Below are 24,982 nucleotides of genomic sequence, written 5' to 3'. Positions count from 1 at the left end.
ATTTTTAAGTCTTTTGGTCAGCTCCATTTTCATTTAAGAAATACGATATAATTATGGCATTTGCAGGAATTCTCATCATAAATTTGCACTGCAGGCCTCAGGTGTAAAACAATACCTTTAATTGCAAAACACAGGAAGTTCTTCGTTATTGCTGCACGCGGAGAGATGAACATAAAGTATGTTCCTAACATGTACAGTGCCATATTTACGGATGCAAACACATCCTCTTGTGAGAAATCTGAGGTTTACTGCGCACTATAAAATGGAGTATATGGACACGCGGGGAACAGTGAATCGGAGAGCATGAGGACTCGTTACAGACACAGAAACAGGCTTTAATGTTCCAGACCCTGCACAGCGGCTCTGAATGAGCTCCGTGATTTAAGGTTTTACACAGATTGCCTCCAACACAACTATTTCTTTTAAAATTCTGCAATGAACTGGTTACATGACAAGTAGTAATGAGTCCCACAGTTTGCATGAGGTGACTGCCAAACACTGGCATGTTGATTAATGTGATAGAGGGGCATGGCATTTAAGAGTTTCCCACCGACCGCTTGCAGAACTGATCTCTACAAAAACAATTCCTGTAGCCGCCTGGAATGTCTCTGCTCAAAATGTCTAAATTTAGATTCCCCCCCAAAGTCAATTGACAGTATTGAGACAAGACGCCTTTCTCATCCTTCCTGCCATCAATTAAGGACTTAATTTCACTAAAGCCATAAAGTGACTGCAGTCTAATTTCTCTATCAGACATGTCATTACTGGGCTGTTTGAACAGTAAATCATTTCGGAGTGCCAACGCTGCTATGGCCTCACAATCTTTCTGAGATAGCAGCAGGCAGGGAAAGAAAAAAAAAACTGAAAATAAAAAAATAAAGCAGTGGTCAAATGACAAAAGTAATGAACAAACTGCTAACCTGTGTGAAGGCCAGAAAACTGTGAAGAATGCTGGCTGAATAACAAAGAACTCTGCAGACTGTGGGAGAATAAAGTTTGCAGCTCATAGAAGGAAGGACACTCCTCTGATATTCTCGTCTTGGAAAAATAGCTGAAACATTTCTATAAACTCTGCACTTCTTTGTGCTTATAACTCTTTGTGGCAACTATTTTAATAATGGAAAAAAATCACTTCATGGAAATATGCATTTGTGTGAATCACAAAATAATAATACCAAGAACAAAGTTGACTCCATTCCTCCAGCAGAGATTTTCTAATCACTGCACCAATGAAAAGGTCCAGAAATCTATCTCCATTGGAAGATGAATGGTACCATTTAGCAAAATATGTAAACTCAATACACAAAGTTCTCGAATCTGAATTCAGACGAGAGTCTGAGGCAAGAGAGCTCACCACTTGCTCAGAGTACTCAGGACGCCAGACACTACTGTTAGTGGAGCTCATTTTATTGGGAGCCCTAAAAAACTAAATCAGAGAGGAAGTCAAGGAGTCTGAAATGGAGGCAGGATCTCAAAAAGGAAGAAAGAAAGGAAACATGATCCATAAATCATGTCTTTAAATTGCAAAAGAATTCAATTAAATTTTATTTGTATAGTGGCAAATACAGTATAACAGTCATTTTCAGTCACTAGGTACTTTTACATAGAAAAACCCAACAATTCCACAGAGAAAACCCAAGTGCCTCAAAACAGAAAAAAAATAATCCATGTATATAGAGGATAAACATGCAAGCTACACATGGAAATCCTCTGGCAGAGGTTCAAAATAAAGTGAGGTTGCCCTTAGTTTATGAAGATCAATGTTCAAACAGAAGTACAGGGAGAACATGCAAACTCCACACAAAAAAGGCATGAAGTCCAGACATCAGAATCATGAAGTTAGTGATCGAGACACAAGAATGCAGTCAACACACATGTCAAAGACAGGAGAGTAGAGAAAATAACAAAAGACATAAGAAGGAAGACATCATAGGTTCATGGGTAGAGCCGGTCGTCCTCCTCATGACCGTAAGTGGGTGGTTCGAACCCGCCATGGCGTCTCTGTTTCCAGTGACTTCTCCATGAGGTCGTTGCGGTGAAACTCTGCCACACAGAAGAAAACCGAAGACCTCCAGCTACCATTGTGTCATCAGCGGCCCACTGAACAGAGAGCACAAAGCACTGCTCATCAGTGAGGGAGAGCGTGGGGCAGAAGAAAGGAGCGCGCATGCCCCAGAGAGCCATTTCCTGCCCGTGTGAATACCGGGGGGTCCTCGCGCTGCGGAGGAGGGATGCTCACTTTATTGTGCTGCCATCAGTCACATCGGTTTGTGTCCTTGGCTGCCTGGAGGCGTCTCCGTCCCCCACCCCCACCGCCACTGTCACGCCACTGTGGTGCCATGTGCCAGCGGTGGAGTGGAGCGACTGTGAGAGAGCGCCGCTCTCCATCGGATGGGGGGAGCCGCAGGGGGGGAGCCCCCAGACACAGGTTTAATCTGTCTCACCCACGCCTCCCCCGGCTCCTCATCGACTCCTCGGACACCTCTTCGTCACTCTCTTTTCTCGGGTCGCACATACGCAGACGGTCCTCACATAAACCTCGGCCACCCCCGGCCTGCCCGGCACCTCGCCGGGCACCTGAACCTCCCGCCGTCCCGGGGTATTGTTTCCCTCCCGCCCCCCTCCGCTCGGCTCCTTTCACACCGGAGCTGAAAATAACTCATTTCACCTCCCACTGGAACATTCAGCTCTGTAATCAATACATTAGTTTCAGCGTGTCTCTGCAGCATCAACTCTCAAAGACAAAGACTTCTCCGAGTATGAGACGCTGCATGCTGGTGCAGTGGGCTGCACGCTGGCACCTCACTGCGAGGAATCTGAATTGATTCCAGGCCTTTTTATGTGTGGGGTTTGAATTCAAGCTCTTCAAAGCAAGCTGATATACTCTGCTAGTGGCAGAATTTCACTATTTTTTATTTTTTTGTGATATAGATCTTCTTCCTTGTGTCATTGTGGTGAAGAGGTTGGCATTGTTGCCTCACTGCAGGTTGACACGGGTTTGAACCTCAGCTGGAGTTTTACTCTGCTTCCTTCTGCAAACATGTATTTGATTAATTTTGAATACAGCTTGTATTTTTAATATTCAAACTGACAAAACCTCTGCTTGAACCTGTTTGGCTTGAAGAATTTCTGAATAGATTTTATGCGTTCTTCCTATTCTTTTCCTTATATGAAGATACTTCATGGGTGGCATTGTGGTTGGTACTGTTGCCTCATAGGTTCACACCTCAGGGGCAGTTTTCAATATATTCCTCCCACATACACAGAATAATGGATGGGTTTATGCAAGTATATCATTATAAATGAAAATTTGGCTTGATCTGTCAATGAAAATTATTGTAAACTGTTCACACAAGTCATCTGAAGTCCAGGTGAATAAATGCTGAAGATTTATGTGAGACACGTCTGTAAGCTTCCTGACAATGAAAACAATTTTCACATGGAACAATCAAAGAAGAAAGAAGGCTCCATCTTTCTCTCTGAGCATTTAGCATCGATTATATTTTTGTCCTTTATAGGCTCGATTTGCTCTCTGAATAGACAAAAAACAGATTTGTGTGTATCAAACAGAATAGAAACCACTTGTGTCTGTTTTTTTTTTGTTTTGTGTCTGTTCAAGACCTTGAAGTGTCACAGAGCTTCTTGTCGAACCCTTTAGTGCTTCTAATCTCAACACTGCACAAGATGGTCCATGGAGGTATTGCAGAACTTCCAGGAGACTCACAGAAATAAATACAAAGCGCTTGCACAGTGCAGATGGGAGGTGTGCTTATCTAACATGGAGTATAAATGAGCTCCAGTTTCACAAGCGGGTGTAGAAGATGGATGATTGGAGCTGCTGTGAGCCATCAGAAGGTTTTGTCCTCTGAAGAAAAACGCACCCAAACATTGTCACAGCGTGGAAATATGTTGACTCGCACCACTGCAATTAGAAATGTGTGATATTCCAGTCATGTTTGCTTTTGCTTTGATTTGCTCTCGGAGGATAAATCATGGGAGGGGGAGTGTGTGAATGATTCATAAGTGATATTGTAAATATATAATACTGTGGATAAACGGATTTAAAGCTGCCCTGCATATCACAGATTAAACAATGCCGCAGCATTCCTTTCACCTTTTTAATCAGCAGCCTCTTTAGGTAATGCACACATTACGCACAAACACATGAAATCAAGGCTTTGAAGAATCACACAGCCACTCATTAAAGAGAGGAAAGGACTGAATTCAATCACTGCTATTGGCAGAAAAAGATCCCTGCCTCAGAATTAGTGGGTGAGCGGCACAGCTGAGGTTTGGAGCAGAGTATCGAACTCTGCTATTGTAACGCTGAAACTGAACACAAACAAAGCGAGGAGCTATTAAATATGCATATCATCCCGTTTCTCCTATCCCCAAAATAACTGCCAAGCTGGGACAAAAAACAGCTGCAACAAACACTTTACACATTGAAAAAGCCACACCAGAGAGGGGCCTGGAACAGGTACCAGAGCAAGATGTATCTTGCAGATTTTTGGTCTTAAAGGTGCAGTAAGTAAGATTAGTGCAATGCAAGGTTTCTTCTTTGCTCAGTAATGACACAGCTGTTTGTTTGCCCTTGAACTGTCTCCAAGATTCAAAAAGGTCCGTGACCTCTGTGACGCACTGCACCATCTTGTGGTATTGCCAGACTATATGTCCACTGGAGGATCTAAATTCTTTTTGACATTTCAAGCAACGAAAATATAACACTTTGCCTATTTAAAGGGTCTACAACCTATGTCCTGGAGTGACTCACTACATCACCTTGTGGTGGAAAGTGGTATTGCAAGGCTGGATAACCTTGTTAAACTGCGAACTTCAATTTCAAACACCTGCAGCATAATCATTACTTTTTTTTTCTCATTTTTCTCATGTTTCAAGTCAAAAATCTCACATATTGTACTTTTAAAGTATCTCAGTAGCTGACACTTTTTTTTTTCCTCCCTTCTTTAAGCCCTACCTGTGAGACTGTGATGCCTCGATTAGTCCCCGGCTCTGAATTAACAAATTCCCTTGGAACATAACAGGTTCAATTGGCTGGAAAAAAAAAAAAAAAAAGAGAAAAAAAAAGTTCCTTCATTCAGTATCACTGCCAGTGCAATGAAGGTGCACATTTACATATCAAAGGGCGCAGCGCCACGTCTTGAATTTCAAGTGCGTTCTGTTGTGATGTTGAAGAGCAGCGGTGCTGACATGAGAGGAACTCGGTCTGTCCTCCTTACAAATTCCACCGTTGATACTCTTCCTGGTTGTGTCCGCAGCAACCTATAAAGACCTGCACAACAACCGCGGCCGTAATGAGACACTTCAAACGTGTCATCGAACACGTGCGGCCATATGCAACTTGTTTAAGGATTGTGTGTGTGTGTGTGTGTGTGTGTGTGTGTGGGGACAGGGAATACTTAGTCATACAGAGCTGGTTGGGAGCTCATAAGTAGGTCAACTTCCAAGAAAGGGAAGCAAAAAAAATGATACATGCAGTCTGAAAATTAATGGTTGGGTTTTTTTTTCTTCCCTCCTTGAGAAATTTCCCCTATGGCCTGCAGATCTGATTTCATTCTCCCGGAGTCAAGCGTTGACACATTAGCACATCTCCTCATTAGCTCAGAGCTTCTCATTACCCCCTCCTGGTCCCCTTTTTATCCCAATTTTACCAACGCACAGCCCAGACACACTTTGACCGTCGCGTCTTCTTTTAAAAAAGCTCTGAGCGTCGTTCTCATTTTCCGTGTCCAAACCGTAAATTACCGTGTGGGATTCGCTTGACAGTTAATCATGAGGCTGTCCGAGGTTTGTTTCATCTCCCGCCCCCGTTTGTTTGGGAAATGTCCCCGCGACATCGCCGTCCCTCCAATTCGACCGCAGCTCCCCCTTCAAAACCTTTTCAAATCTGCGGCCATTTCCATCTATAAATATTACGAATACATCTACATTTCGATGGGCGATCACAGTCAAAACCACTATAGGAGAAAAGTATTCAGATGCTGATGCTAATCTATCTATCTATCTATCTATCTATCTATCTGTCTATCTATCTATCTATCTATCTATCTATGCAGTTCATGATGATGAGATTAGGAAATAATGTACACATTTCAGTAAAATAATAAGAACCTCAAAGTCAAATGACTGAATGAAATGAATGAATCAGTAATGAAATATTGTTCATGTTGAATGAGAGAACATTGTGAAATACCAAAAAACTTAGAAATAGTACAATTAGATGAATTGTGGACATGTGAAATCGAAATAAGTGAAATAAAAGTTGTAGTGAAAGCATTTTCAATTAAAAGATCAATATGATTAAAAACATACAAAATGATTTTAAAAAACATGAAAAATTTATATTACATTTGATATAAAAAAAATGCACAAAAGTGACATAACCTGAAATGCAATGTTGTAGTTCCACAAATTAAAATAATCAATATTTAATGGAATTGAGATTAGTTTTCATTATTTTTTCATTTTAATCTTGAAGAGACAGAAAAAAAGCATGACTCATTATGAGAGCTGCTGAGAAAGCTGAAGGTAGTTTTATTGTTTGTCAATGAAAGTCCCTAACAGGCACTGACACTGTTACATTTTTACATGAAAATGCCGTGATGGGATGTATCGGTCGTATGTTGAGCTGAGTGGATGCAGGAAATGGAGCCGGGATGTGTTCAGGATTGGAAATTGATCACATTCAGGTCACACTTAGTGAATTTGCTCTCTGTTAAATGAAGTGCAAATAATAAAAATTAAAACAAAAAATATTTAAAACTCCATCACACTAGGGAAAAGTTAAAATTCAGCTTTTTATGGTAAATATTTCCTCTTTAAAAGCACACTGTGGATGGCGGATTTTCTTTCAAATTCTCCAGCGACAGATGGATTAAAAACAAAACTTCCAGTTTTGACTCTAATAAGGGAGATTAATCCACTTTCCCACAGTCCTGTCAAACAATTTCAATCTGAGTTTAGTCTGTAAAGTTATTATTCTAAAACCTGTAATCACTCCTTTGTTTGGAACAGCTTCTAATCCACCTGAGTAGTTTTCCTCCTGCTCGTTTCCAGGCTTCATTTAAACTAACCCGTGTGTCAGCCGGGGGTCCGAGACTCCCCCACTCACCCCTCGCTCCCCCCACAACCCCCCCACGGCTGGGAGTTTCATGTCAGACCTCCTTCTGTCAAACAGTGGAGGATTACAGGAGCGTCAGACAGCTGGAAAGGAGCCATGGATCCTAATTGAGCTTCTCCTCTTCCTCCTCTTCCTCATCCTCCCATACCTGCACTCCCTTCTCCTCTTCCTCATCCTCATCGCGCTCCTCCTCCTCATCGTCATTCCGATCCTCTTCCTCCTGCTCCTTTTCCTCGGCCTCATCCTCGCCATTATTTTCATCCTCCTCCTCCTCCTCATTAGCCATTTAAGTGTTTGTATGTTCTTTGTTTGGCCCTTTTTCTCACGCTGTTTTGAAATCAAATAAACTCCACATAATGAGAGCTTTCATTTCCTCTTTGATTGCCTTATTGATGCAGTTGTTAGAGAAACAAAGTCGCTCCATTTCAAGCTGATTCTCGGGGAATTCGCGGTAAAGCAGCAGGGCGCTGGGTAAGCTGAAATAATGAGAGCGCTTTCCGCGGGTTCGATGGCATTTGAATGACACTCATTATGACGTTCTGGTTTTTTTTTTCGTACCTGTTAAATGCGTAGGACTGTTGCTTCGGGGGAGCTTCTCCCGGTGTTGTCACCTCTTGAGAGTGATTGAAAGGGACAGAGTGTATTTCCTGTTAAAGGATCCTACAGCGGGGCCCAGCCAGTTGCATCTGGTGCACTGTAATCAAACCAATCACGGCGGTTGATGGTCAATGATTGCTTTCAGATTGGCTTGCCTTCACATGGCTTTTTTTTCCTCCCTCTCCTCCTCCTCTTCCTTTCTTTTCACGGACACCTGCTGTAGCCGCAAGACTGTGAAAACCATGGAGATGGAGGGGAGACAGTTACAGAAGCATCCGCTAACACCATGAAATCACCTCTGATTACTTATGATTCATGTGCATTCCGGCCGACGTTTCAAGTGAAAACTCGTCGTTTTTGGGTTTTTAAAGATTTGCATTTACATGGCAACATTTTGAAAACAACATAGCTTTGGAGCTGTTTTCAAAAACTTGCCCTTTCAGTAGCTCCAATGGAGATCCAAAAACCAGGCAAAAGTTTTGTGTTTTTAATTTTAAAAAACGTTGCTGTGTGAATGCGGCTTAAATTCAGACGGATCTTACACGTTTTTGCATCACCTCCTCTCCTGCATTGTTCCTGCAGAGCTGTTTAGCAGCTGTTCCCCTTCCTGAAACAAGGCGCAGGAGAGCGGGAGAAGCCCCCCCGGTCCTGGAGCGGGCAGATAGCGCCGCTGCTGCCACACCGGGTTACATGTTAGTCAATTTGAAATACACAGAAAGGGAATGTCTCTCATGTGACTCCAGGCCGGCGGAGCGTGACCGGCTCGCCGAGCACGGCCGGTCACACATCAGAGGGCAGCAGACGGGCGGGCGGGCGGGCGGGCGGGGCTTGAGGGGTGGGGGTACGAGCGTGAGTGTCATGGCTGTCGGATGTGTGCGCCTCAGCCTCAGACATGCTGAGGATGCTGATTCCTCCCCTCGCGTTTGACTAATTGACCCTGAGCTGACGTGTCGAAGGCTACAGGAGTGGAAGGGGGGTTGGGGGGGGGGCATGAACCTCCGAGCTCAAAGGACTGCTGGGAACTGGAGGGAGGTGAAATATGAACTGGTGTTTCTGTTTCTGGGTCAGTACCTCTGTCTGTCCGTCCATCACAGGGCGATAACCTCACACCTTCACTCTCAGTCCTACGGGCAATAAAGTCACTAATTAGCTTCGAACAGGAAACAAACCTGCAGGACAGCCAACATCTGCTGAACATGCAAACTCCAACAGTTGGCTCCAGATTTCAGCTGGGGACTGTTCTGCTACTGGAATGAGGATAACTAAGACACCTAAAGAAAAGAAAATATCTTAAAAGCAAAATATTGATTAAAAATGAAAAAGAATAGCAAAAACAAAGTAATTATTAGAAAAAAAGATACATTCTTGACAAAATATGGAATAAAAATAAGCAAAAACTGATAAGAAGTAGCATATTTTAAAAATTATAATTAACTTAATTAAATATTCAGAAGAAAGGTTGATATTTTATACATGTATGTATATGTACTGTATATTTGCATATATGTATGTGTAAATACACAGACATATTAAACACAGATATGAAAATACATGACAGTATGCAAAATGTGTGGAGGCAGTGCATGTGAGAAATGATAGAAAACACATTTTATTCCATTTTTATCGCTGCGACTTACGCTTTGTTTTATGGCGGAGGAGAGTTAACTGAGCAAGATGAGATAGTAAAAATAAATATTAGCCCACTTTCACAGAGAATGAACCACATTAGGCAGTCCCTGCCTGGACTGACCCTTCCCGTGAAAGCGCCTCCTCTCTGATGTTCATTTAAACACCACCGCTACCCACAGCCATTATTTGTAATGGCACATGAGGAGATGTTGCTCTGCTTCTCGAGCAGGTGAGAACAACCCCATCAGCGAGTGTTTTTCTGCGCGCGACGGCATAAACACCGCAATCACCCAAACTCTGGAATTTGTCGGCTCCGAGCTGAACGGTGTTGACATCTGATACTTACTCGAGCGTGAAAATAGTGAAATAACAAAAATGAACAGAGAGCAAACTGATGTCAACACTGATGCTCATGTTGAGTTACAGCACCTTTAGTTTTGAGAGCTCTTGTGAACACTACCAAACACAGGAAATTAGAGCGGGAGTGCTAATGTATGAAATGAAATGTTCCTGTAGAATAAAGTCTTTTTCTGTTTTTTTCTTCTTCTTCTTTTTTTTCGCAGCCCCTGGACTATGAAAGCAAGAAGGCTTACACCTTCAAGGTAGACGCTTCCAATGTTCATCTGGATCCACGATTTCAGAGCTTTGGGGCCTTCAAAGACACAGCAACAGTCAAGATTAACGTGCTGGATGTGGATGAGCCCCCAGTGTTCAATAAGCCCTCCTATGTGATGGATGTGTATGAGGACACGCCCGCGGGCACCATCATCGGAGCGGTGACGGCTCAGGATTTAGATGCCAGCAGCAGTCCCGTCAGGTAAAACTCTTCTGTCTGAAACAATAGAGTCTGCACACCGACATCCAGGGGTTTATATCGCAGTGCTTTCAGTGGTTTGCTTCATCGGTAAAGTCGCGTAACGAGGAAGTGAAAGCAAGGGCAGGATTATTCAGATTTAAATTGCTACATACCTACAGAGCCCCAGACATGACACCTGGCCATGAATTACCAATACGTTCCCATGAAATACTCATTTCTGGAATCATTTTAAGATCCTAATCCAACCTGGACATCTGGGAGAACAAATTGAGGTAAGTAATCCAACATTTAACTGTTCTTTTTTTGTGTGTGTTTTTTTGTGAACGCTGAATAAAAAGTGATCTGTCTGTCAGGAGAGCCACCAAGTGGTTAAAGTTAGATATTATTTCTTTCAATACAGCATATATACTTTAGATACCTCACAACAGTGTCAGAAAACATGTTCTTGTTGAGAATAAGCTCAAAGTGAACCACAGCTATTGTTGTTACTTGTTCCTCTTTAAGATGAACTTGTTTTTCTGTGGTCTAGTGGATGTGATCCAAAGCTTGAAGAAGATATAAGCCGCTGCTGTCGTTGAGCTTGAGATTGATAACAAGTGAAAGCAGGTTCATTTAATGCATAAGGTGGTATCGCCAGAATAGACAGACTCAATGTACGAATGAATATTTGACCTGGATTCAGTATTTTACCATAATATCAGCTATATTTTCACTGGAAAAATGTCTGTCATTTTTATTAATTACAGGCTTCTCCTATGCTTTATTTTTCTGTGCTGTGAGTCAGAGTGTATTTTTTTGTGTGTCTTTATGCAGATTGATGAAACTGTGATTCCACTAATGACTCCTGGAAAAATACATCCCTGAAGTTGGCGAAAGAGTCTCCGCTGTGGCCTTCTGCAAACATCCTGCACTATTATGAAACTCACTGCCTGGTTTTTTACTTTGTTTTCTCAGTTATATTCAGGGCATGTTTACTCTTGAACTGTTCATGTCTTGTGAATCACTTTCAAGCATGTGTTGCTTAATGTAACCTTGGAGAAATAAATGCAAGTAAATAAGTGCTCTGGTTCATGTGTTTTACAGCATCGCTGTTACTATTTGATTACATGAAGCTGGTAGACAACTACCAGTGATTTTATCTTTTTTTTTCTTTCGTCTGTTTTCAAGTATGTGTTGAAAATGCTTAAATAATAACTTGTGGAGCACATAAATTGTCATTTAAAATGAAATGTCATGTCTGTGGCTCTGCACAGATCAAAATCGAGGTGATTTGCTAATTTTGTATGGCGATGTGAGGGCTATGGGCTGAAAGCCGTCTGCTCCCGGATTGGACAGTTCGATTTGTCACTATCCAATCAGATATGGGAGTCAAGACCATGTCGAAATTCACAACAGCAACTTCAGAGACTTGCAAACAGTTTTTATGCTTCACATCTCAAAATAGTAAATAGTTTGCAAAGGCACTTCAGTTTCTTTTAAAATTGCAAATCTATTTTAGAGTCATGCAAATTCTTTCCTACATATTCACTAAAGTACATATTTTTGGGTGGACTTTTTTTTTTTTTTTTACAACATAACAAAATTTGATGTTCAAACTCTGACATTATGTGCAAACATTCATTTACAGGTGCAAAAAAAAAAGTATGACATTATATTTAGCTCATAAGGACATTGAACCATTTATGACTTGAAAATAAAAAAAAATGTTTTGAATTTGAATTTTAAATTTTAAAACATTCTAAAAATAAAAATGACTCATTTTGTGAAAGTCAGAGCAATAGTCATTTATTTATTTATGAGTTTAGTGAGATTAATAGAATATATTCATTTCTGGAAAAAAAAAAAAAAAAAAGCTCAGTGACACGATAGAGCAGCATATTGCCAATGAAAGGTTGAATAAAAGGCCTTAGAAGGTTAAATAATGGATGTCGTATTTATTTCCTGGTGGATGAAAGAAGCCTGAACTCCTGGCATGCAGCAGCTGCTGATTGAAGGTTTCACATCTCTTTATACATTCATCAATTCCTCCGGTCTGCATTCATCACTGTCATCGCGGCTTTAAAGCTGAGGGTTTTTGTCAGGTTTTCCTCGTCAGGAGCGACGGCTAATCAATCCACGTCCGACATCCGACTCCGTCGCGTGAAATCTCTCGCAGGCGAAAACTTTATTACCCCGCCTCGTTACACAGATGAGAACCCGATAGGTGCTCTCTGAGAACGGAGGCGATATTAGGAGTCTCATTACGAGGGTAGAGATATTATCTGATGATATGATAATGAGTCCCGTCCATTCATTTGGACACCAGATGAACCTGATGTTCGCTGCATGGGGATAATTCTCTCATTAAAAGGGGGGGTTGATGTCCTTTTTCAAAGTTTAGAAATCCATCATATTGTCCCCAAACTTTCTGATTTATCATCAATATTAAGGTACAATCATTTCACATCTGCCCTGGTTTCTCCTCTGAAACTTCGGCGGTCGATAACAATAGAGCGTCCTCTGCAAAAGACAAAAGAAAGCGTGCGCCTTAAAAATGCATGAGGCCCCCTTTTTTTTTTTTTTTAGCTTTTTTAAAATCTATTAGCTACTTTTACTCCAGCAGATTGCTTCATGCTTGTGTTTTCTTGGAAGATGAATCACTGGACCGTTGCGCAGAGAGAGAGAAATAAATGGAGATACCTGTTGAGTGGGCAGTGGTTGTTTTATTATGAATATTTAATTCAGAAGGAAAACAAAAGACGAGCAGAAGCACTGATTTGTACAACAGAAAGCCAATGCTCCTCCAGTACTTTAAATATTCATCACTAGCATGGCTGACATTGTTCATTTGTGCGCCTTCGGAGAGCCATTGTTCTTTCTATTCTTCTTCGTCTTCTTCACAGCAGTAGGCCCAATGACCCATCATGCATATGGAATTATGCTTTTAGGCCGCGGACTCCCCTCTTTAGCCACGCGGTGTCACGCTATCTCCAGCACAGGAAACAAAAGGCCGACATGAATACTGCATCGATGGCAGATTCCGGATAACCTCGCAAAGTTTAAATGACTCATGCAACAAAGTTTTAACCTATGCAACCATAAAATCACACACCACTACCATAGCACAAAGTTATATATATATATATATATATATATATATATATATATAGCTGTAAAACGTCTGTATGCAGCCGATGAAATTAATAGTTATGATCACTTATTTGATGCTCGATTGAAGATTTTTTTATTTAATAAATACTAGATTTTAGTTCTGTTAATCAGTTGTGTGAAACATGAGGTCCGTGGGCAAAAACAAGTCCTGCATGATCGTCGATTTTAGCCCTAAACTTTAGTTTCCCAATAAAAACTGGCACAATGCTGACGTCTGCTGAACCAGCCTGCCTAAAGAATCAAATTTGGCCACAAACTTTGTTTTTTTATCAATAATCAACACTTGAAAGGCGTAGAAGGTGCATTTGATGCTTTAAATCTTGACTGTCTTGTACAGGTTTTTTCTCTGTGGAGATTGCAGGCATTACACTTTTATTTAATATTTCTCACACACCAGTCTGATTTTCTATGATTTTCTCCATCAAGAGACGCTGAGTGGTGTCAAACTGTATTTCAGTGCTTTAACCTGGAGTATTCCTGTAATGCCGTGGTTCCTCCGACACTTCTGGCTTCGCTGTAAAGCGAACCGAACGCTTCAGAAGCTCAAACCTCCCCCCAACCTAAAGAGACATTTTACCCCGAGGTGAGATCTCGAAGCATTGATCTTTTGAACTCTTGATGGGAGTTTGGCTGTTATACTCATCAAAGGGGCTCACACTAAACTATTTGGACGCCATCGTGTTCGCTTCAAGGCTGCACACAGCGCGGCGGTAAAGAGCGGACAGATGCGAGCTGAAACCCGAAGTACGCTTGAACTCGTGCTTCATTTTTTTATTACTTTTTTTTTTTTTTTTTTTTCAAAGCTCAAGTGGTTTTGTCATCAGGCTCATTACAGTAAGAGACTCGAGGGGTTCTGAATAATACGCTCGGCCTGTTTCTCTTAATGACTGAGTCAAGTCCAGTTTGAGGCTCTCTGGTGTAGAAAACAAGCAGGATAAATATTCATGAGAAGTAGCCTTTTAAGATCAAATAGCTCGCCATAAGAAAGAAGAAGTAGAGCCAGAGCGGTGGCACGCAGACAGGGAGAGACACACACTGTCCTTCCTGTGAAGAATCCAAGTACAACCCCATGAGAAATTAAGCGTCGGTCTGTTGGAAGTGCCCGTAAGCAAGGCAGCAAGCCCCCCACCCCCAACCTGCTGGTGGAGGGGAAAAATAACGACGTCTCTGTCCTCTTTAACAATCGCAAAGTTATTAATGAAAAATGGCCTTTTAAGATGAAGCAGCATGAGATGATGAATGGCGCTGTCACTGGCGCGCCCGTTGGTTTCAGATCTCCTCGGTTTGTAGTCTGCATTCTGAGCAACAGAAAAACGTGCATTTCCACAGAGACGACGACATGTGTTCTGATCTCGGTCGGTTCCTGAATCGCCGGGCTTAATGACACGACTCTCCGAGGTCTGCGTCAACCCTCTCAGGCTATTTAATGGACTCATTGGAAGAGAGTCGACTCAGACGATTCAGCTGAATCAGTTCAGTCAAATTAATGGATCCATGTAACTCATTCATTCATTTATCCAACACACCAGAAAGACAACAGACTGTAATGATTTGGTCAAAACGGTGTGGTCCATTTACCATTCAACAATCAGATGATTCAGTTCTTCAAATCCAGTCAGTGAATTAAAAACAAAAAGTTAATTACTGCAGTACAGTGTGCCAAATGTTCTTGTTGTTCTGTGTTGCCTCACGTTTGAAGGGATTTAGAAAAACTCAGCGGGAAATTTGAAATTGTCTGATCTTATTTTAATGTGTGGCTAAACAAAAGGACCCATGGTCTTCAATCATTTGAAACTTTTAAACACTGAACCCTTTCACTATAATGCAATGCTGACTCAACTAGTTCACTCATTAAATCAGCGAGACACTCCATAAAATGAAGCGAGCTTACCACTACCATTAGCCATCAAATTATCATTTTACACTTTGGTCGCTCGTTGGAGTGAGAGATTGATAGGCTTTCAGTGGTGCCTTAAAATCATTCATGTTCCCCAGGAAAGAAAAAAAAAAAAAATAACAAAAGCGTGAGCTCAGCACAGCTGAAGTATGTGCGCCCCATTACTGGATTGGAATATAGATGCAATCCTCAGCACATTTGCTGGAAATGACCATTCAGAATGAGTAATGAAGGCTACGCCAACATCTCATTACACCTAACTCATATACATGAGCCTGAAGGGGGGGAGATCAGGCCGCTTTAATTCCTTGATTTATGCTAAGAACGAGCGGCTCTTTTTAAACAAACATTTTCCTTCAGGTATTCCATCGACTGGAAGAGCGACATGGACAGCTACTTCGACATCGATCCGGTGGAGGGCACCATTTCCACCAACGAGCTCCTGGACCGGGAGAGCATCTCCCAGCACAACATCTCGGTCGTCGCCACGAAGCTAAGTAAGTATGACAACCCGATTAATCGGCATTCACGCAGGTGTCATTGTCCTTCCCTTCCACATTTAATCTGTGTGAAGGATTTAACACACTTTTACTCAAGTCGATACTCAATCCCATTTTCCTGGAAAGGTTTATAGGGGACTATAAACCGTGATGGCTCACCCGGAGGGACGTATCTCCAGGACGTGGTCTCCTCTGGCGGCGAACCTGCCTCAGCCCAGTTTTCCTGTCTAAATGCCTCTTTGAGGGCTTCTGAAGCAAACCGCTGTTCCGTGTTCAAGTCAACTTCCACTGGTGTTGGAAGCTTCCAGAACCCCACCCCCCCCCCACCCCCCACCCCGCCACCGGGAAGAGACGGAGGAGCTGTGGCTTTAAGACATGCCATCAAGCTAATTATGTTTTCATGAAGGAAGTGGAGCAAATTTCCGGATAAATAAGCAAATCTATCGTCATCAAGTCATCAAATCTGCTAAGAACCGTCAAAGTCATTATCCCCGAGGCAGCCTGGTGCTCAATCAAAATTACACACGCTGTATATTCATTAGGACAGACTGTGAAATATGGGCTGTTAAAACTTGAGTCATTGTCGCCTTGAAAACTGGTATTACTCACATCCCCTCAAGGTCATGGCAGTGACATGCTAATTCAAATCTGTGTGTGTGTGTGTGTGTGTGTGTGTGTGTGTATCTTATTGCGGCATAAGTGCCAAAAAATCGGAGGTGGAGTGAAAAGAGCCGGTGTGGATGGAAGAGGAGGAGGGAGGTGGAAGATTTACAAGGCTGTTTCATGTCGGTTCTGTCATATTCAAAACCAGAATCAGGGGAGTATCTGCTGCGGTCGCCCCTCAACCGTCAACGTTTCACTCTTTTCTGATCCCAAATTCCGCCCTCTTGCCCTTTCTGCCGTCGCCTCTCAGAAGACCGTGGATAGGTTTTACTCACTGACAGTAAAGACAAGCAAACAAACAACACCAAGAGAAAAAAAAAAAAAAACAAACGCATCCAGAGCCGGAGTTTACAAATAATAGTGGAAGCGACGTGGTGAGAATACAGATGAAGCCCCACACCCCCGAGTTTGTGTCCCAGCTTGAGTTCAAATCTGTTTTTGACCTTCACTGAGATTTGGCAGAAGTTTGTGTTCTGGGTATTGGACGGCTGTTACGGCTCCTCTGTGCTCCTCTCCACTGTCATTGATGGGGATGCTGTGTGCTATGTGGGTTTCGGACCATGAAGAGCAATAAAAAAAAAAAAAAGACGTAGCAAGAAATTCTTTCAGTGACGATACGAACAGCGGACACACTGAAAAGGTCATCGGCCCTGATTTACTGAGAAACTCAGCTCACCAATATCAGAAGCTGCTTTTATTGCTGCCAACATAAATACTATTATACAGAATAGAGAGCATCTTATTAACAGTAACCGATCTTATCCTGGCTGAATATAATGAGCCAGTCATGGTCATGATCCACATTGCTGGTATGTGAGCCAGATTCCGGATGGTTTTGGCTCACGGGCCTTATATTTGACACCCCAGTGTAGATGCTATGCATGGCCCTGTGCATCCTATGGATGCAGGAGTATACTGGAGGCTTCAGACTGGCATCTCTCACAGAGCGCTGACAGCAAAATAAACAGCAACGCCAGTAAACTGAGAAGAGCCAAGAAGTCACAGCTTTGAACATGAGAAACTTGTGAGGAAATGTGACTCGCAGCTGTAATGCAGTGTTAAGTGGCGCCACAGCGTCGACGAACCTCAGCCGGCATCGCTCGGCAACTTTCAATATAAACATTCAATTATTGCAGAAGCTTTTTTTTTTTTTTTTTTTTTTTTACAAGGCTTGTCTCCACTTCTGCCACATGTCCTTGCCGCTGAAGCTCTTTACGCCACCCACACCTTTCATTCCCTCCACTACGATGACCGAGTGGAGACGAGGGCCGCCGGACCTCGTTCTCCCCGCCTGAGAGATTCCCCCCGTCCTGCGGTGCTCCGGCGCCTGGCCGCCACACTTCTGTCTCCCACTTTGCGCGCCTCGTAGATGTGCGCGGTCATCTCCAGACACTGCAGTCATGCAGCAAAAAATCGGAGCGCTGCTCCCCGGCTCCCCCGAGACCGAGCGGGAGGCACGCTCCAACAAAAGATGGAGGGAGGAAAGGGAGGGGGGGGGGCTTCGATTAACGTTTAAAGCCACTGGGCAATTTTTAGGAGTCAGAGCTATTAAATGCAATAATAACCTTGGCAAGAAGCAATTAGCAGGCACAATCTGTGTGTATTTACAAGGAATTAGCTCAGCTTTAGACTTTTTTCATCTAGTTTTTAGGATATCCTCATGCAGAGGGAATCGTTCTATCTCTCCTCTGCATTGTTTGATAGACTTATTGTTGACTGCCTGCCAAGATTATTATTCTTGACAAATGAAATGACCTTAATTATACATATAAAGTAGAGGCAGCAAAAAAAATAAACAAACAGACAACTTGAGTATTCAGAGGGAATCTTGAAATTTAGAAAAAAAAAACAAAACATGTTCTTGTCCTGAAATGCTGATGTGACTGAGATTTGGATGGATCCCACTATACCATCCTGCCATCTAGTGGACTCCAGGATGCATCGCTCATCCACGCTGCACTTACATAGTGGAATATGACCAACTGGAAAAATAGCAGTATGATGGATTTTAACGATCAAAAGCTAGAGGAGGAACCTGTAAAAAAGTCATGAACAACTGGTGACTCGTGGACTATTAGTGGCCCTATTTTTCATCATTTTTGTGGCTGAAGGTTTTATTTCCGATAGACTAAATATATGATCTCCAAAAGATGTTAAAACAAGGCCTCTCCTCTTACTGTGATTAATTTAATTTAGAATAATTCAGCTCCTTTATGACATAAATAGTTCATTGTTTCACATTTGAAATTTAGCCTCCCCAAAAGTTTTTTTTTTTTTAATCAGCTCCTAAAGAGGAGACTGTAAATGATTTTAACAGTACATAGCTTGTTTCAAAACATGAAACTATTCACAAAGAAACAACCCTTTGGTTTTAAAGGATTTGTAATATTTAATTTGGAAAAAAATCAGGAATTAAATTTATTATGGCCAGCGGTTTTTTTTTATCCTCCTCATGTTTTGTTTTTGTTATTGTTATTGTTGCTGTTACATCATGTAATCTTGCTCAAAATTATCATTCTTAATATCGAAATTGACAACTCATTGTCAAGTAAACTGTTTTTTTTTCAGAGTTTGCTTTATTCATTCATTCATTCATTCATTCATTCATTCATTCATTCATTCATTTGTTCATTTAAATCAGTTTGGTCCTCATTCCTTTTTTCTTGTTGTCTCATTTACTTGCATTTGTGCTTAATTAATCCCTTTACATCCATTTTTCAAAGTCAAAGACTTATTTCCTTTTTTACTTTGTCATTTACTTTATTCCAAACAGAATAAAAATAAATGATTCTCTAGTTATTGAATTATTTATTCAAGTTATATTATATTTGTTGTTTGGCTGATGTACTTATGCCCTTAAAGTCTGTTATTTAGTTCTTTCCTGTATTCTTTCAGTTATGTATACAAACGAGTAGCCACATTTCCCTTAAAAGTAAGTGTTGCCTCTGTGACAGCTGGTGTTGGAGGGTCGGGGGAAGTTGCTGGTAAGTCTCGTGGACGAGAGTGAACTCTTGTCCTCATCCTGAGCCCCCTCTCCCTTTACCGCCGACCCCTGAATGCTCTGAACCGTGCTCCCCTCAGCTCCTTCAGCCTCAGAGGGGTGAAAATCTCTCCGTGTTCGACAAATAAAAGAATTTCTTCTTCTCCTTCTTCTATTTTTGAAAATGTTGACGGTTCAGCCCGGCGCAAAGTGGCAAATCCCGGGCTCAGTGTCATTTTCACCTCGCTGGGAAGATTGCTTTTTCCATCAAGGTCAGGGACGGGTTACTAACCAAGCCGATGCCCCCCTGAGACCACCTCTCCTCCGCCTCTACACACAAACAAGCCTCCCTCCTTCTGCCCTCATCACATCCATAAAGTTTACCTCTCTGCACTAAAACCTTTCCCCATCGAGACCCCCGAACACAAAACACAGCAACAAGCAGGTTAGCCCCACTCAGCTGAGGGGGTTTCAGCTCTATAATTAAAATAAGCTCTGTTGTAAAAGAGCCAGTGAAGAAGAAAAGCCTCCCGCCTTTATCGGTGGGATGAATTTACTGTGTGTATTTATTTAATTCACCTTGTCATCGTCAATCAAAAGGGTCATAAAACAGCAGCATCCAGGGGGCAATTTATGCATCACCATGCTCCAGACGGGGGGTGGGGGGGGTGGGGGGGTTCCCCACCTCCAACCATACTGAAACACAGAGGTGGGCAGCCAGGCATCTCCTCAAGGACAAGACTGCATCTTCATCCCTCTTTAACCCTTCACCTGAGGGAATGCACAAGACCTGCTTCCTTTTGACTGTTCATACTGAAAAATAAAACCTTTGTACGTCATAAAAATCCTCTGAAGATTGTAAAATTGAACAAAGTATTACTAATTTCTCAATCTTCAATCAAAAAAGATTGATATTCAGATGAAAATCTAAATATCTTAAAATAAAAAAGGGAGTTTTCTTCGGCCCTGTTGACATGACAGTGTTTCCAGTGAAATTGCACCGATTCAGAAAAGTTTTACATCTACAATGCAACATTTCAATAATTTTCTGCATGAAGCTGAAAACAATGTATGTTTCACCGAATGAGCTCAACATGAAGTACGAGCCATAACGCCTCAATCCATGTGGGATTCATGTTTTTGCTATGTGTGGATTCACTGTTTAAAACATGCTTTTGATGAAAACTGGTGTCTCTGAATGTGTGTGTGTGTGTTTTGTGATGGACTGATGACCTGCACAGTGTTGTGCAGAAGATGGATGAGTAGAGTCGTAGTACTGAAGGTTTCCACATGATGTCAGTGCTGTGAGGAAATAAAAACACTCTTTTTTTTCTCTCTCACTCCCCTCCACCTCCACCTCCACCTCTGCCTCTGTCCTCTCAGACAGTCCAGTTCTGACCAGCCGGGTGGCCGTCACCGTCCACGTGCTGGACATCAACGAGTTCCCACCTGAGCTGGCCAGTCCTTACGAGACCTTTGTGTGTGAACACTCCAAAGTGGGACAGGTAGGTATATATACACACACAAACACACACAAACACACACGCACACACTGGAGCTGATGATTACCCCAGACAGACGACAGCTGTTTGGGCTGAAAACCCAACAAAGGTGTGAGATTGAACATGAATCTGGTGGGTGTACATTATCACGGGCAGGGCGTCATCATTTACACTTACAAGGGATTCATTAACAGTTAATATGTATGGTGGGAAAGTGAAAACGCTTTGTGTTGCGTTACTTTTGTCCAGCGTCTCATTATTTGTGTTGATTTCATTTTCCTCCCCACACTTGAAGAGAAATATCAGCAGTTTGTTCTCATTTCACTCTTCAAACTGGATCGTGTTCTTAGCTGCAAAGTTGAATTTCTGGACTCCCTTTTCCCATTTCTGAAATAAAAATCATCCCAATGTTAAAATCCAAATGGAATTTGAAGTGTTTTATCTAAAGCTGAGCCAGGTTACTCAATGTATGTTGGAAATGCAGTCACTATTTTCAGTTTGTGTCAGCAAAAAGTGACAATATAAAGGTTCATTGTACACTTTGTGCAGGCAACAAAGTGTTATCTTGTCTTAAAAACACTACGTCAGATCTGAAGAAGCGTTTGGAGTTGCAGCACGGTTCACTTAAACTTCCAGGGAAAGTCTCACCAGGTGGCGTGAAGCGGAGCTGCGACTCCTGCAGGAGGTCCGTTCCTCCTCCACCCAAACAACAAAACCTGGACTTGGGTGCAAAAGCAGTAAGTGGGGGAAAAGTTGAAGAAGTTGTTCGGGCAGCATGTTGTGAAGGAAATGCTGCACTGAAACACGGTTATCTCGCCCTCGTTTTGTGCCATGAAAAAAAAAAGATCCTTATTTCTTTCAGCGCCGAGCTGCCTCACAAAACATCTTTATCTTCTTACCTGAAGGAGGAGTTTGAAATGAAGTCAAGAAAGCCTGTCTTGACATTACTGTGAAAAACACAAAGCGATATAGTAGTATTATAGTAATAATGATGGCAAGATGGTTGACCATGTTATGTTGACGCAATGTAACTAACTAGAATGTAAGTAATGAAGCAACTTGTCATTTAACTTGCTTTTAAAATCAGTACAGTAACTAAATTACTTTTTAAAGGAATAATCAGTCATCAGATTACTTTTTCAAGATAACTGTGGCCACACTGATCCACATTTTTACAATAACACAGCTAATTAAGTACCGTAACAAACTAATCCAAACAAGTCTAAAACTTTGCTGGAGTACATTCCAGAACCATTTTTTTAAACTTCAGTAAATAAGCTGAATTACTTCCCAAAAAGTGTTTCTTTTAATTTTCTTCTACCTGAGTTCTTGTAATTCTGGTAAACTCACATATTGAATTTTATTGACTCCCAGTGTTTTCCTCAAGGTCACTTAAGTCAAACCTTTGATTTCTTGGCTTCCAGCACCTTCAGAGTGTGACACAAAATGCTAAAAGTGATTATATGTGGTGGGTTCGGATGCAGCAGGGGAGGCAGCCATAAAGCACCAGCAGCACTTTGCATATCAGCAACCTGGAGTACATTTCACATGATATATTCGGGATGCGGTGCAGAGTTTGTCCGTGCGCACTGCGGACCACCTGCGCCTGTAAATTAGCCCATTAACCGGCATCGGTATGCAGCCGGCGTCGTGAGGGAGCAGCTTCTTTGGCAGTCGATCAAATCACCGAAGACCACTTGTCTCGTTCTTGTCTCAACTCGTCGTCCGGCCGGTCGCAATCAGAACCCAGGCTGTGACCTCCGTCTGAAGACATGGCGGTCCGGTCTGATCCCGGTCTGAGAACATCCATCTACTCCTGTAGGACCTCCAGAAGGAGCAAAAACTGTTTGAGACCAGACTGAAATCCACTATTCAGTATGTAAATCAGTAAGTAAACATAGAAACAAGCAAGTGAATAATTAATCTAGCACATAAATAAGAAAAAAAGGAAGTAAAAAAAACTAATATATGACTATTTGATTGAATATCTGCATAAACCAGCAAACAAATACAAAATGTCCTCAATAAATAATGAATTAAATTACTAAATTACTTGATTTTGAATACAAATTTCTCGCAGTCCATTTACCATTAATGAATATTTCTGGATAAAAATGAACGCAAGTAAGTAATAAATAAAATGATCCTGCTGCTCTTCTTCCTCACACACTCCATGTAGAACACACAACTTGTGTAAAAAACACACGGCGCAGAACACACTCTGTACAGAACATGCAGAACACACACTCTCTCCTCAGCATGACTCCAGCAGGTGTTGCACACAGCTGGGTCCTGATAAAGACTCCCACTTCCTCTCATGTGAAATCCATCATGCACTTCCCTTGATGATTATCTGAAAAACCCACAAACAGCTTGTTTCAGAGCGTCTCACGCTGCGATCAAAAGTAATCCGGGACCGAGGTGAATTATAGCGAGATAGTGAGAATTTACAAGTTTACTAAAGGAAACTGATTATTCAGACTTTATTGTGAAGAGAGTCGAGTTGGGAAGTCACCGAGTACAAACACTGGAAAATATATTCTGCAGGTTAACTTCTCTCGACAAGCAGGAATCTAGGAAAATAACAACAAAATACAACAGAAACTGAAGAATTTTAGACATTTTTTTCCCCCAAAGAACTGAAAATATAGTTCAACAAATGAAGATATGATAAAATAAACGTAAATAGTAATATAACTAATAACTATTTACATGAAAAAGTATAAAAATGATGAAATCCTGCAAATAGACTCCGACCCCAATATTAAATTTGATATTGAGGTTGAAAAAACAAAACAATTTGATTAAAAAAATGTAAAATGTAAAGAATCAAATATTTTTGTATTCATAATTGCGCCTTTAATGTTTAAAATAGTTTTTTAACAAATTAAATTCATTTGGTAATTTTGACTTTTTTTAGATAATTGACTTTTTTAGGTTTATTTTATAGCTTTTCAATTAACATAATCATTATATTTATAATATTATGTTTTTCCTGTCCTGTTTCCTGTTTCATCGAAGGTAAATTCAAAAACATTATTTATAACTACACTGTTGTCAATTTACACAGATACACGTTTCTGCTCATTGCTAAACTTGAAGCTGTCATTCTGTGAAAGATATGCATGTGTTTTGTACATCGGGTATGTTTTTATTATGTTATGCTCAGTTAGCTGAAGTTAACTTTGGGTTAATATTTAAGTTAGATGAGATCAAGCGGATTTAGATTCAGGTAAATTAGTTATGATTGTGCTACTTTGAGTCAAAGGTTAAGTTTTTAAAGTTTTTAAATGAAATCAATAGTTTCTTACTTTCAAAAGTAATAATTGCCTTTAAGTAGAATCCGTGAGTTCTGTGGCAGAGCCAGAAAGAGAAAGAAGTTAAAACTTAAATTTGCAAATAAAGGAGACGAGGCGAGATGACGCAGGACATTTCTTCATTTGATGATTTACAGTACTTGGAGTCGACTGGTCAAGTGTGAAATGAGAAAAAGTCGCCACAAAGGCGACATAAAACTCCTCATTTTCCCACTGTGGAGTTCTCAGTCGTAGATCTGCTCGGAGGAGCTCTAATGTGTCCCTGCCACTTCAAGTGATTCGCTTTGCTTTTTCTAATGCTATATTGAAATGCTAACCTAGTGAGTCGGTTTGTTATGCAGGGATAATTACATTTACATTTACAGCATTTAGCTGGTGCTCTTATCTGACCTGACTCACAAAGCGGCTGAGAGCCGAGGCAGGATGCACTCGAAGCCATTTAACGTACACAATAGTGTGTGCGGAGTAATGAGCAGTCGCTGCTGCTGCAGCAGCTGCACTCCTGATGGAGGAAGAGGAGGAGGAGGAGGAGGAGGAGGAGGAGGAGGAGGGAAACGCCACACAGAGAAAGAAATGCTGGATTCCAGCCGGTGTGATACATCAACATGTTTTATTTGGTGAGATACAGCAAGTTTGATTAGTTTTCAGTGAGATCATATTAGATTTAGTTATGTTACGCTCAGTCAAGTTAATAAAGGTTCTGTTGGGTAAGTTATGTTAAGTCAGGTTTGGTAAAGCAGCTCTTTGTGAGACAGTGAGGAGTTCAGGTTTCAGGACAGACTCAAAGTC

At 41.5% G+C, this 24,982-nt stretch overlaps 1 protein-coding gene across 2 annotated transcripts in view; it reads left to right on the top strand.

The window, feature by feature from the left end:
- LOC115394184 (cadherin-12-like) overlaps positions 1–24,982 on the top strand; it is a 159,236-nt gene that overhangs the window by 117,130 nt on the left and 17,124 nt on the right. For both annotated transcript variants that reach the window (XM_030099401.1, XM_030099400.1), the window contains exons 7-9: positions 9,931–10,184; positions 15,592–15,728; positions 20,758–20,879. In XM_030099401.1, coding sequence (XP_029955261.1) covers positions 9,931–10,184; positions 15,592–15,728; positions 20,758–20,879 — 513 coding nt within the window. The remainder of the gene's footprint in view (positions 1–9,930; positions 10,185–15,591; positions 15,729–20,757; positions 20,880–24,982) is intronic.

Source organism: Salarias fasciatus, chromosome 9, assembly GCF_902148845.1.
Source record: "Salarias fasciatus chromosome 9, fSalaFa1.1, whole genome shotgun sequence".
In the NCBI taxonomy this organism is placed as follows: Eukaryota; Metazoa; Chordata; class Actinopteri; order Blenniiformes; family Blenniidae; genus Salarias; species Salarias fasciatus.
The sequence above is the reverse complement of the archived record's forward strand: the minus strand, read 5'-3'. Positions and strand labels throughout refer to the sequence as shown.